Genomic DNA, 13,934 nt, shown 5'->3' with positions numbered 1-13,934 from the left:
TTCACATGCATAATCTCATTTAATCCTCTCAACAGCCCTGTAGGAGAGGACTGCTGTACCCATTTTACAGATGACAAGGCTAAGTAAACAGCAGCACTGCAATTTCACCAAGTACAATTCTAACTGGTACAGTGCCACCTATCTGTTCACTGATTTCTTTATTCATTCATTTGCTCTTCTACTTAACAAACATTCTACAGGTCAGTAACACAGCAGGCCCTAAGAATACCAGTGCACACCTGCTAATTTTGCGGAGAAGGGGAAGTTTGACCAATATCACTCAGGACAGTGTTTTCAAAACCCAAACTTGTTCACCTGAAGATTAGTCAAAAAGAACAAGGTGCCAGGACAATCCTACCAGTTCACTAAATAAGCCTCATGACAAAGGCATAATGGACAATGAGTCAACAACTTCAGGTGAAAAGCAACAAGCAATGAACACTTTTTATATCTTCCATTTACATTCTTCATAAAGCTTTCAGGAGAGCCGATACCTATAAGAAATACCTAGAAACTGAGGCAGGCGGATCACAAGGTCAGATCGAGACCATCCTGGCCAACAAGGTGAAACCCCGTCTCTACTAAAAATACAAAAATTAGCCAGGCGTGGTGGTGGGCGCCTGTAGTCTCAGCTATTCGGGAGGCTGAGGCAGGAGAGTGGCGTGAACCCACAAGGCGGAGCTTGCAGTGAGCCGAGATGGCACCACTGCATTCCAGCCTGGGTGACAGAACGAGACTCCGTCTCAAAAAAAAAAAAAAAGAAATACCTAGAAATGAAAAACATTTCCACTGCAGGAAGAAACTTTAATTTAAAACCAATTGTGAGAAACTAAAGTCATCAACTCTAATGGTGGCTATAAAATGTAAACTGGTGGCGTAGTTACTCCCAAGAATGTTAAATGCTCTTAAAGCTCAGCTTCTCATGCACCAACGGACCAAATGTCCAGCGCTGAGTCACTGAAAAGTGAGTGTAGAGAACCCCACCAACCTGTAGGTTTCCCCAAAAGGAAAAGTGGAATAATGAACAACTTACATACCCTTGTCTGTGAGATTTTTTCGAATGACTTGAATAGTAAGAATATCCAGAATAAGTGGATTCGGTATCCATAGCAATGGAGGGCTTGCGCTTGAGGAAGGAGCAGGTACTGTTTCTCCTTAGAGGTAGAAAATTTCACCTACCAGACTCCTAAAACCTCAAGGAGTCTGGAAATTAGAAGAGGAGCCACTCTTCAACAGGAACAAATTCTGGGAAAGAGGGAAAAAAAAAAAAAGACATTAATCTTCAGAGCCAACCTTAATGGGGCTGAAAGATAAATGACAAAGCCACACGTCCTCTCTGGGGTCTCTATCATGGAACAAGCGAGTGAGGGTGAAGCAACTGAACTGTAAATGCTCCACCCATGCAGCAACCAGTTTTCCCAGGTGTCTGGGAGGGAGACAGGATAGGCGCTGAGCAAGCTGAACCCCTACCACAGCAGCAGGAAAATGGGAGGCACTTGTCCACGTCCTCAGGATGACCTGACCCCTGCTCACTGGCTTTAGGAGGTGGCTTTCCACATCTGCGACCCTCCACACAATGCCCAGCCCCCCACTGCCAGTTTGCTGGTTAAAAAAACAATACCCAGCGAAGTTGCTTTTAAGGGATTTGGTCATAATTTCCAAAAGTCAATTAAAAAAAAAAAAAGATCTTCAATCTTTTTGATCTAGGATCTGAATTTCTGGGAATTTATCTGAGGGAACTGATTTCTTTTTTAAAGAAAAATTATTGTTGTCTCATTGTCTATAAATAATAAAATGCTAGAAACAATCTGAATGCCCCCAGAATACAGGAACAGGTAAGGAAAACATGGTTCATCCACCAGAAAAGTATCACATATGTTTAAAATGATCATTATAAAGAATAGAAACTCTTATAATGATGAATTTTAAAAGCAGGATACAGTATTGTTGATACACAGTGAACCAACATTACAGTTACAATTGTATAAAATTGCTTATGTAAGGACAAAGATTTTTAAAAGGAGACACAGAAAATGAAAGCAGGCAATTTATTATTTGCAGGCTCCTGGGTCTTTTCCCACATTTTCATTAGATATTGCTTTGCAATAAAAATAAATTGGAAACATTTCCAAGTACATTCCTGAGCTCCCACATGCTAAAATTTTTACTTCTAGAAAACCGAGATCCACAAGTTCTGTCTCTTTCTGCACCCCTCACCCCAGAGCTAGTCTCAGCTCAACAGGGTTCCTTCTTCCAGCCGCTGGAAGCTGAAACTGCAAACACAGCCAGTGAGATAAGTGTGAAGAAAAAACAAAGGAGCTGTAAATGCCATACCCTAACCCTCCTGGGAGGAGGCCAAGTTTCCCTGACCCCAGCAACAACACGTAAGTCTGGAGGGAATCAGGTCAGCAAAAATTGCCATACACCACCAATACAGCCCCCACAGCCTCTAATCCCAGTTAGGGTGTATTTACCCTTACCATTCATTCTTCCTGGGAGTCAGGTACGATCACTTCCAAGGTCTGCCACCCAGGGCCAGCCTCCTTTGCCCCTGATGCCCTGACTTACCATTTCACTTCTCCTCTGCCATCAGGAGCCCAAGGCTAGCCCTGGGGAAACCTGAGTTCTAGTCTGAGCCCAGCCACTGTTTAGTACAACCTGGGATAAGCCACTTGCTTTCTTATGCCTCAGTTTCCTCATCTGTTAAACAGGGTAAACCAACCAGCCACCGACCTCACAGGTAGATCTGAAAATATAAGCAGATACAGTTTCCAAAGGTGGGTTCCAATCTCGGGTTTTACTCACTTATTAGCTATCAGGCCCCAGTCAAAATTAGTAAACCTCTTTGAACATGTAACTGTAAAATGCAAATATCAGGGTTGCCGTGAAGACCAAATGAGCTAACAACTATGAAGGCACCCAGCGCGAGCTCCAGATGTGCTAGGTAAACGAAAGTCACTGTCTATCAGCACTCCCTTTGCGGGTTCCGAAATGCTTGTTCCTCTGTCTTTTTAATGAGAGAAATGCTTGGAAAGAAGCAGAGCAGACAGAGTCTCTGTGCCGGCCTTCCTGCCACAAGGCTCACCTGCAGTCAGACAGAATGGAGCTCACATCTCAGTCCGCTGCCTACTAACTAGCTGTACACCTGGGCAAAGCAGTTTCTCCTTGGAGCCTCAGAGACTTCCCAATCCATAAAAAGGAAGCAAGGCAGCCTATTATGGTGGGGGTTTGTGGGGGGAGGTAGCTGTAAAGATTAAATGTGAAAACACAGCAGGCCTTTTTTAAATGCTAAGTTTTGCTCCTGGACTTACCCTACTTTCCTAGAAGACTTCAAGGGCTGAGTCATCTTTTTTTCTGCCTACTGTCTCCACCATTTTCACTAGCAATTTCAATCAGCTTTCAACACCTCAGTCTCACTTCCTCTCTGCCCTGGGCTTTGCTGTTTTCTCACCTGCTTCATAACAGGCAGACGTCAACATTAGGATGTGCTTCGAAGATCTCCAGCCCTGAGTGAACTGAGATCCTCCCTGAAAGCCCCTCACCCAGCCTCTGCTGATCTGCAGATTCAAATGTCCAGTTCCCTGGCCCAGAACACCAATTTCCCACTCTCTTCTAGATTCATAATTAACCCTTCACAACTCCTACACTCTGCCTTGCAACCCATAACTCTGGATTCCCCATTCCATCCCAACTTCCAGCTACTTTTTGCTAAATGCTGCTGGAGTGTCTCAGAGGCAGGTGGCCCAGGCCCCCCAGATGTGGGCAGATCCAGCTTGGTGCTTCCTAGCTGTGACATCAGGGGGCAAATGTTTGCCTCTCTGAGCTTATCCAACCCTGCCCCATAAAAATGAGGTCATTTAATACTCTCTCTTCCCAGGGTTCTTGTGAGGATTAAATGAAACTGCAAAGGTAAAGTCTCTGGCACATGGTAACCCAAGTTTTATTCCCTTCCCCCTCTGCCAGAGGACTTCATTCCTTGTCCTCATTGAAAACTTGTGGCCATTCATTAAGACAACTCCAGGCTTGTCCCTCAAAGGAAACCATGGGTCCCAACTGCCCTCCAGGGAAAGGCTTTATCTAACTCTACCAACCACCCTAGTCCGGTTTCCCTCCCACGGTTCCTTCCTGTACTTACCAAAGGAATGGTCTATACATGCTGTCACTCCCTCCTTCTCCACTTTCAGTCCAAATCTCCATCCACAACACTCCACTGAAACAACTCAAAGTTGGCCAACAATTGCTATGAGCCAAGTAACATCCTTGTCCTCCTCCCCCAGTGCTTTTTATTTCATTTATTAGTCCATCCACCTCCATATTAAGTGGCACCTACAAGACCATGCTAGGCAATGCTAGGGCACAGCAATGACAAAGGCATGCTGCCTGCCCTAGCAGAGTTTCTCTGCAGCTGGCTAGCCTCCAATTTGATGCCGCTTATGTTACTACTTCTCCTCTAACACTCCCTCTCCTCTCCCCTTATCACGTTATCCCTTGACATTCAAAACTCTTCTCAGTCTTCTCCATCCACAGATTTCCTATGGCAGAAGCTCCTTGAACACAGCAACTACGTCTTACCTCCACCCAGGATATTTTGAACATAGCAGGTACCCAACAAATACTTACTGAAAGACTAAATCCCAAGTGCACATTTCCTACTGAGATTCCTCTTGCTCCCCTTGGGAATACCATCATCCCTCTCATAGGTGCTCTCCAGTATCCTGTCCTGTTCTTCCCAATTCCTCAGCTAAAGCAATACCCTCATCCTAAGGATCTAACCCTGTGCCACCTTCAACACCCTCTCTGATCCTCCCTTCACTCTACTGATTCACAGCCACCCACTTCCTCCAGGCTCCACCTACACAGGGCTAGACCACTACAAAGCCTCCAGGTGTCCTCACCAGCCTATACACAGCTCAGGCCCCTTCTAAGTCATACCGTTTCTAATAGTTACCAACTCTTATCCTATCCAAGATCTGAGTGAGGACTAAGAGAATGCAATAAGAGGCAAACTAATAAAATCCGAAGTGAACTTATTTTAAAAGAGTCTGAGCCAAGGTAAGAACTTCAACAGACTTAGTGGAAAAGGATATCCTGAAGCTTATCACTGCAATGATATATCTATGAGATAGTTCCCTTGCATACACAAGAAATTAACCAAACTCATGATAAGGTCAGAAGGAATCCCTTATCAGAAAAGACAATAAAGCAATGAAAAGGAATCAGGTTCCCAGGGTAATACACTGATAGGCTGTCACAGCAGCATGAATAGGACAGTCATATAAAGGTGGGAATATGGCTCCTAGAACCTGGAACTGTCTATCATACTGACCCCTGACATGACTTATATTGTGTTTGGCCCAGGCTGGGCAGCAGCCAGAGTGACCTTTTAAATTACAATGCAGACGTCACTTTCCTGTTTAAAACCTTTCCGTGGTGTCCCACTGCACTTTAAATAAAATACAAAAATCTTTCATTTGGTATGCAAAGTCCTCCCCAGCGCTCTAGCTCCCTCCTCCTTCTCTAGCCCCAGCTCCTTTAAGGTAGAGTCTTAGGGCTTTGGCAGAGCCCAGTATATCTGTTGGTACTCACCCTTTACATGCCCTGTTTTGCCAAATTCCTACTCATCACTCCTTAATTTAAATACTGCTCCTTTCAAGAGGCCTTTCCTGATCCTTCATTCTCAGTCAGGCTCTTCTCTAGTACCCTGTACTCTTCCTTTCTATCCAACTTCCAGTGATACATTTGTTTGTGTGATCACTTATTGTCTAGTTTCTTTACAGGCTGTAAGCTCCATGAGGGCAGAGGCACTTTCATGACTGCCTGTCTTTCCAGCTCCTAGGACATTATGGGTACCCTATAAATGTCTGCTGAATGAAGGGTTTTGTGGCAGATCTTAGGACATGAGGCCATAGATTCATTGTGGAAGAAACTTTAGAAATTATTTATTTTAAATCCTTAGTTTTAGAGGTGGCAAAAAAAAAAGATGCAGATATTAGATAGAGGCGTGATACCAGAACTATCAAAAAAAAAAAAAAAAAAAAAAGCTATACTACTGGCTCGCATGGCAGTCCCACTCAGGGGCAGAGTTCGTATGCCAGACACACTGAGTAAAAATCAGCAGCAGCCTCTTTCAGCCACTGCCCAAGAGCATCTTGCCTCACCGGTCACCCACCCCTTAAGAGTGTACTGCTTGGCACTGCTTGGGTAGGGGCTGGAGGCAAATATTAGGACAGGGCCAGGCTCATTGAACCACATCGCATGCAGGCAAGGTCAACAATGGGAGATAGGTGCACAGAGTGCTTCTAAGTGGCAGTGTCCTAAATTCTGGACTTCCTAGGCAAAAATGTCAGAAAGAACCTCGTTCACCACCCTTTATCAAAAGCAAAATGAAGATAAGCAGCCTCAAACAGAATTCTCTCCTAAAGTCATGTTCACTCATATAAAAATCCTACTACTTAATATGAAAACACAGTGTTTAGCAAATCGTATGAAGGAAATAATATGTTATGATAATGACCGTGGTAAACATAAGCTAACCTTCGCAAAAAGGAAATTATAAAAACATCAACAGCTCTGCCTAGAGCTATTAAGTAATTAAGGGAGCTCTGGTTTGGAAAGTTACTTTGTAAGGGTTACAGAGACACGCACTGAATTTAAAGAGAGATTTTGCTTCCTATTCAGTGAGTAGATCTATTTCCAAGGAAAAGTGGTATCTGGTACAACCATGCTTATATATGCTGTGTATATTATTCTGAATATTTGATTTTTACATAGAATTCTGCAGAGATTATGCTATTAATTATTATTTATATTATGTCTTGAAGCTAACATTCTTCTTAGGGGTACCCATTCTTAATTAAATGGCACTCAAGGGGAAAGTGACAATTGAAATAATTTTGTTTAGAGTCAACTATTCTTCTAGAGAGTAGCAATGAGACCAAATTGTGGGTGAAGAGCATTCAAATCCTGGCTCTAGTACTTAGCTGTGTGACCTCAGAACAAGTTACTTAACTGCTCTCTGCCTCAGTTTCCCTAACTGTAACAACAGATTTTATTTTACTTATATTATAGATCTGTGGTAGGTATTAAATGAGATAATTCATAAAAATTATTAGAACAGTGCCTAGCACATGGTAGGCACTCACAGCTGTCAACTACTACTAGTATTCACTAGAGTAAAATTCCTTCAGTTAGGAAGAACTGAAGGGGTTGTATGGCATATAACTTCTGTATCATTTTCACTGAACTTATACACATTTTTCTGGTCTCTGCTACCACCTTTAACTGCTACTATTAGCTATAGCTGAGTAACAAGTGATTTCTATTCTGTTTCTTACAGGCCTCTATTTACCATCCCCAGGTTGGAAGCAAATGTCAGAGAGACCAGAGGAAACCGTGTGTGTTTTAGTGGGTTTATTTGGAGGGGCATGGGCTGGAAAGGAGCGGGCAGAGATGCAGGGCAAATCTATAAAACATTTTGAACTTGTGGCCTATAAACCACCAAACATCATGCAGGTCACTGATGTGAGGATCTGCTGGGCTTATGGCATTTGTGACAAACCCAGTGATTCTTTTATTACAACAGCTTATAAATGAATGATTCTGGGTCATTATTTACAAGGAAAGAAAATGTCAACTTTGTTTTACTTGTTTCGCCAATGATTTCAACTCACCTTGCCAGAATAACTTCTCTTGGCTCCAGTCATTAATTACCCCTGAAACACCTCCAGCAGCTGGGTACAGATTTCTGAAGAGGTGTGAATCGTTAACATGTCTGGAGTTATGTGATGTATATTTGCTTGCAAGTGACTCCCTTGTTCCCTGCCAGATATTTAAACTTCAGAAAAATAGATCTCATGAGTACTACCTCCTCTGTAAATCTGATGGTACGGAGTCTGATCACTGTTGTCCTGTAACTGGGATTCAGAAGGACACTGCTAGAGACAACAGCACACACATGTATCCTTGCATCAAACTTCAATACTGCTAACATCAAACCAATACTGCTAACACCAAACCAATATTGCTAACAGAAACATGGTCCGATCACAAGCCTACCTAATCTTTTCCATCTAAAGGAAAATAGAATAGCATGATGCCCAAATTACATGCCCTATACAGCGAGACCCTAACCAGCTAGCTGATTTTACAGAGATGATGGTAATAGTCTAACAGTTTCTAGTTGTCAAGTGTTTACTATGTGTTAGATGCTGTTTTAAGTCACTTACATGTAATATCTCACTTAATCTGCATAACAAGCGTTTAAGAAAAATAAGACATTAATATCATGTTAGTTAGGGAAACCAGACTGACACAGGAGCCAGGGCTTAAACGTTGAGAGTCTAACTCCAGAACCTGTGTTCTTAGCTACAGAAAATTGACAGCACTGTAGCAATTACTAGAATTGTTTGTTTATATAGAGGAGTATAAGCAACAATCACAAATTGTCCCAAACCACATATAACCCCACTAAGAATTTTGCAATTTCAACTTCTACTCACAGGTTCAGTGTTCCAAGCATCGTGGGGCACTCAGGAGAAAAGAAATGGATCTAAAATAATTCTAACTCCTAATGAGCTCACAGCCCCAATGTGGAGACCTCCAATTAAAACACAATGTGACAAGGGCCCATCCCACCAAAATAGCTGATAAGGCCTAGGGTAGCAAGCACGGTGTGTGTATATAAGTGTGTTAAGGGGATGATGAAGGGGAGAATGCCTTCTTCATTCAACACATTTATCCTTCAAACAAAGGGTGACATGGAATTGTTGCTTGGTAAAGAAACTTTAAATTTCCTTTATGGTTTTGTCCTGTTGCTTAATACATAAGACAATAAAAATGTACTGCTTGGCAAGCAGTCCTTACAAATATATCACTCTCAAAATTCTTCTCCCATTTTACTTACAAATTAAGTTGCAAGCAAGCCTCACTGCCAACATTGTTAATAGTGAAATTCCACACTGAGTGTTTTCACTAATTATATTGAGAGACATCAACGTTTGGGAATGTTTAATGCTCATGGATAGGTGAAGCGTGTTATTTCTTTGAACTGGAAAAAGAAACAGTTTCCTCCCACAAATCAAAGCCCCAACTATATCACATTGATTTAATTCAACCCTAAAAACTCTATAATTAGTGGTTACAGAAAATGGCTAATTACCTCTCCCTGTATTCAGACAATTTCTGCCATCTCACTTGCAGAGCCTGGGAGCTGTGTACTCAACCCACCCACTGAAGGGAGAATGCTAATTAGCATTGTTGACTGGTGATACAAGTTATAATATTTTTCAGCAACCCCGTAAAATTTATAAACATGTTAGTGAAAATGCCAGATTCTTTTACAGTTTGTTAGCTTTTGGACTAAGTGTCTAAGAATACATTCATTTCTAACCAAAGCCAGGTCAAGAGTTTTAACAAAATGCATGGGCCATCTACATAATCATCATCATAAGGCGCTCTAACACTTCCTAAGGAGAATCTAAGGGAGCTCACAACACCTTCGCAGCGTGGGCATTAGACCTGGTTTGGAGAAGTGAAAACTGAGCAACAGATTTCTCTGCTCCAAGTCTCATCCGCTCATCACACAGCAGCCAGGCCGCGGCTCCGCCCCACTGCTGCCGCCACCACGGACGCGTTTAAATTTTTATAAAGCTTCACACTTCTCTAGGCGCGATGCTTGGGGCAGTTCAAAGACTGCAGAAGGAAATGAGGTCCTGCCGGTGGCGAAGGCTTCCCCGGCGCGGTGAGATTTCCTCCAGCGGGACACCCTGGGCAGAGACCCGCCGGGCGCCTCTGCTCCACCCCGGCGTTTTTGAAAGTAAACTCCTACCTGCCTGTTGCGCTCTCCGAGGCGCAACTGGACTCGCCCCCCAGGCCTCCAGGGCCGGCTCAATTTTTTTGTGAGCGAGGTGTGCACACAGACCAGCTCTGTCCCGGTTCCTGGCGAAGGGCCAGGCGGTGCCCAGGTCGAGCCCCGCCAGGGGTGGGAACCCCGGTGCGCGCCCGGCTCCCGCCCTGCACGGCTGCTGCAGCCGCCCGGTGCCTCCAACGCTCGGCCACTCCCTGCCGGCCTGCCCGCCGCCCCGGCACGCGCACCGAAGGGGCGCACTCCAAAGGCCAGCCCGGGGAGAAAGGGGCGTCCGAGGTGTGAGCAGGGAACCCCGGGACCCCAAGGAGTGGGGTGCGGCGGAGATCGCACGGCAGGGCCAGGAGGGGCGCAACGCATGGGGAGAAGAGTGGAGTCAGAGGAAGCACGACCCGGAGCGCTCCGGAGGAGGGGAGGGAGCTCCCGGCCCGAGGCGGGAGCCGGCGACCCGGGGTCGAAGTCCGGCGGGGCGAATGCGGGAGGAGGGTGCAGGGGCACGCGGGGTCCGAGGTGGGGGCGTCTCCCAGCCAACGGTCTGCCCCGGGGGCCGCCGCCGCGCAGCGCTCGGCCTCTCGCGGGACTCACCTCCGCGCCGGCCGCCCGAGCTCCGCGGCCCGCGGTCTCGGCTCACAGCGGCCCCGGCTCTGCGGCCTGCGCTGGGCTCCTGGAGAGGCAGAGCCCCGCCGCCGCCGCCGCTGCTGCACTGCTGCTTTCCGCTTCCTGTCCCGGCGCCGCCCCGCAGCCCGAGCCCAGCCCTGCGAGCCCGGCGCGGCCGCGAGCCAAGAACAGCTAGCGCTGCCGGCCCCGCCGCGGGGCCGGCCCACCTGCAGCGGAGGGCGGGGCTCGGCCGGCGTCCCCCTCACCTCGTCACCGCCCCGACCCCACACACCCGGGACACACACGAAGGCGTGCGCGGTCACACTCTTACACACGGACCAGGGAATGACACCTCCCACACTCATTCACCCTCATACACACACTCACCCTACACAGACGTGCACAGCCCAGTAACCCACTCTCTTCTGGGCAGACACACACACTATAAACACATGGCCCAGGGATTGATCTCCGACACCGCCCCCTCCCTCCCCCACATACTTGGAATCTCAAGCACACACACACACACACACACACAATCATGCACAAAATCCGAGCCCATTTGCCCTCACGAGCGCCCCCATCCACATATTCACACGGCTCAGGGACTAACCCCCCAACCCCACTCAACACACACTCATATACACACTTTCCAAGAACTGACCGACAAATATCCATATACACCATATCTCAACCCATATACACACACTTAAACTCACATGTAGCCCTGGAAATGACCCCACAAATAGACACACACACACACACACACACACACACACCCTACAAGCCACCACAGCAAGCCTCTCCCCTCCTCCTCCCTTATCAGAGCAGGCACTGCCGCCAGCCTAGTCTCCTAGAAACTGCTAGATGAGCACATCTCTGCAGGCAGGTAGCTGAAGCTTCAGTGCTGATTCCAACCAGGTACTGTTTCCTTTCTGAGCCTTTGTTTACCTGTCTGAAAAGTGGTGAGGATGCTGCTGTCAACCTTGCAGGATTGTGGTGAGGATTACAAAACAGTTGGCAACGATTTTCATGAATATTTGCACTTTTCTTAGTTGTCTTGTGTTGGTAGCATTAGGGTTCCTTACTGATCATCTCCAATCTAGCTTGGACCCAAAGCTGCTTACGTGGCAGGATTTTCCAGTGGAAGCAGTGTATAATGAAGTGCTGAATTTCCTAAGAGTTGTCTACAGGAGTATTGCGGGCATTTGGGGTGGGGAAATGCAGGCCCACCCTGACTAGCCTTAATCAGGGAACCTTGGCTCCAAGAACCCCTCACTCCCCTGATCACCTCTTCCTCATCCCTTCTAGACTCCATTTTCTCTCGCATATGTCACATTTCCTTGAGAAGACACCCATATGTTCAATGTGGCTGATTTTCACCACTCCTAGTCCCCAGGCTCTGCTGCCCCACTCAGTGGCCTAGACCATCTTCCTCCCCCACCCCCAGCCTCCCAGTAGGCTCCAGAGAGCAGATGTTGCTGACTCAGGCAGCCAGGTTCCTATGGGTAAAGCCAATGGTCTATTCACCCAAATCAGCACTCAGGTTCAGAAATGTAGAACATTATAAAAACATGTCTCTCTCATCTCTAAAATGTAGAACTTTCAAAGTTCAAACAGGCCAGGGATTTCCAATTCTAGTCATGTACCTGAATAGCTCCAATTAACACAGAGATCTTCAATGAGTTTTCAGGAAGTAATTCTAATTCACTTAGGTTCTTATGTCTAGCCACCTTACCAGATGATGTTTTGTGGGAAAGAGGGGTAGTTGCAAATAACCTATTTTAAAATAATAAATTCACCTTTAAATGCCATGTAGAGGCCAGGCTTGGTGGCTCACGCTTGTAATCCCAACACTTTGGGAGGCTGAGATGGGCAGATCACTTGGGGTCATGCGTTCAAGACCAGCCTGGCCAACATGGCGAAACCCCATCTCTACTAAAAATAAAAAAATTAGCCAGGCGTGGTGGCAGGCACCTGTAATCCCAGCTACTCAGGAGGCTGAGGCAGGAGAATTGCTTGAACCTAGGAGGCAGATGTTGCAGTGAGCCGATATCATGCCACTGCACTCCAGCCTGGGCAAAACGAGACTCCATCTCAATTAAAAAAAAAAAAAAAAAATGCCGGGGGACCTGGGCAAGATGGCTGAATAGGAACAGCTCCAGTATGCAGCTCCCAGCAAGATCAATGCAGAAGGCAGGTGATTTCTGCATTTCCGACTGAGGTACCCAGCTTATCTCATTGGGACTGGTTAGACAGTGGGTGCAGCCCACAGAGGGCGAGCTGAAGCAGGGTGGGGCGTCACCTCACCCGGGGAGTGCAAGGGATTGGGGAACTCCCTCCCCTAGCCAAGGGAAACCATGAGGGACTGTGCTGTGAGGAACAGTACATTACAGCCCAGATACTATGCTTTTCCCATGGTCTTCACAAACAACAGACCAGGAAAGTCCCTTGGGTGCCTATGCCACCAGAGCCCTGGGTTTCAAGCACAAAACTGGGCGGCCATTTGGGCAGACACTGAGATAGCTGCAGAAGGTTTTTTTCATACCTCAGTGGCTCCTGGAATGCCAGTGAGACGGAACTGCTCACTCCCCTGGAATGGGGGCTGAAGCCAGGAAGCCAAGTGGTCTAGCTCAGGGGATTCCACCCCCATGGAGCCCAACAAGCTAAGATCCACTGGCTTGAAATTCTTGCTGCCAGCACAGCAGTCTGAAGTCGACCTGGGATGCTGGAGCTTGTTGAGGGGAGGGGCATCTGCCATTACTGAGGCTTGAGTAGATGATTTTCCCCTGACAGTGTAAAGAAAGCCACTGGGAAGTTTGAACCGAGCAGAGCCCACTGCAGCTCCACAAAGCCACTGTAGCCAGACTTTCTCTCTAGATTCCTCCACTCTGGGCAGGGCATATCTCAGAGAAAGGCAGCAGATCCAGTGAGGGGCTTGTAGATAAAACTCCCATCTCCCTGGGATAGAGCACCTGGGGAAAGGGGCAGCTGTGGGTGCAGCTTCAGCAGACTTAAACGTTCTTGCCTGCCGGCTCTGAAGAGAACAGCAGATCTCCCAGCACAGCATTCGAGCTCTGCTAAGGGACAGAATGGTTCCTGAAGTGGGTCCCTGACCCCTGTGCCTCCTGACTGGGAGACACCTCCCAGCAGTGGTCGACAGACACTTCATACAGGAGAGCTCTGACTGGCATCTGGCAGGTGCCCCTCTGGGACAAAGCTTCCAGAGGAAGGAACAGGCTGTTCTTTGCTGTTCTGCAGCCTCTGCTGGTGATACGCGAGCAAACACGGTTTGGAATGGACCGCCAGCAAAGTCCAAAAGACCTGAAGCAGAGGGGCCTGACTATTAAAAGGAAAACTAACGAACAGAAACGAATAGCATCAATATCAACAAAAAAGACGTCCACACAAAAACCTTATCCCAAGGTCACCAACATCAAAGACCAAAGGTAGATAAATCCACAAAGATGAGGAA

General features: G+C 46.8%; 1 protein-coding gene across 2 annotated transcripts in view; it reads right to left on the bottom strand.

Annotated features, from left to right (window-relative positions):
• Positions 1-10,668, bottom strand: part of VANGL1 (VANGL planar cell polarity protein 1) — a 53,521-nt gene extending 42,853 nt beyond the window's left edge. Inside the window, exons 1-2 of one of the 2 annotated variants that reach the window (XM_016925042.4) lie at positions 10,448-10,668; positions 1,038-1,245 (exon numbers count right to left, since the gene is read on the bottom strand). In XM_016925042.4, the coding sequence (XP_016780531.1) occupies positions 1,038-1,108 (71 nt within the window). In that variant the 5' untranslated portion in view covers positions 1,109-1,245; positions 10,448-10,668. Of the gene's footprint in view, positions 1-1,037; positions 1,246-9,826; positions 10,070-10,447 lie in introns of those variants that run through there. The other variant, XM_016925047.4, reaches the window with a different exon arrangement.
• Positions 10,669-13,934: the final 3,266 nt, after the last annotated feature.

This window comes from Pan troglodytes, chromosome 1 (genome assembly GCF_028858775.2).
Source record: "Pan troglodytes isolate AG18354 chromosome 1, NHGRI_mPanTro3-v2.0_pri, whole genome shotgun sequence".
Taxonomy (NCBI): domain Eukaryota; kingdom Metazoa; phylum Chordata; class Mammalia; order Primates; family Hominidae; genus Pan; species Pan troglodytes.
This window is presented reverse-complemented; position numbering and strand designations above follow the sequence as displayed.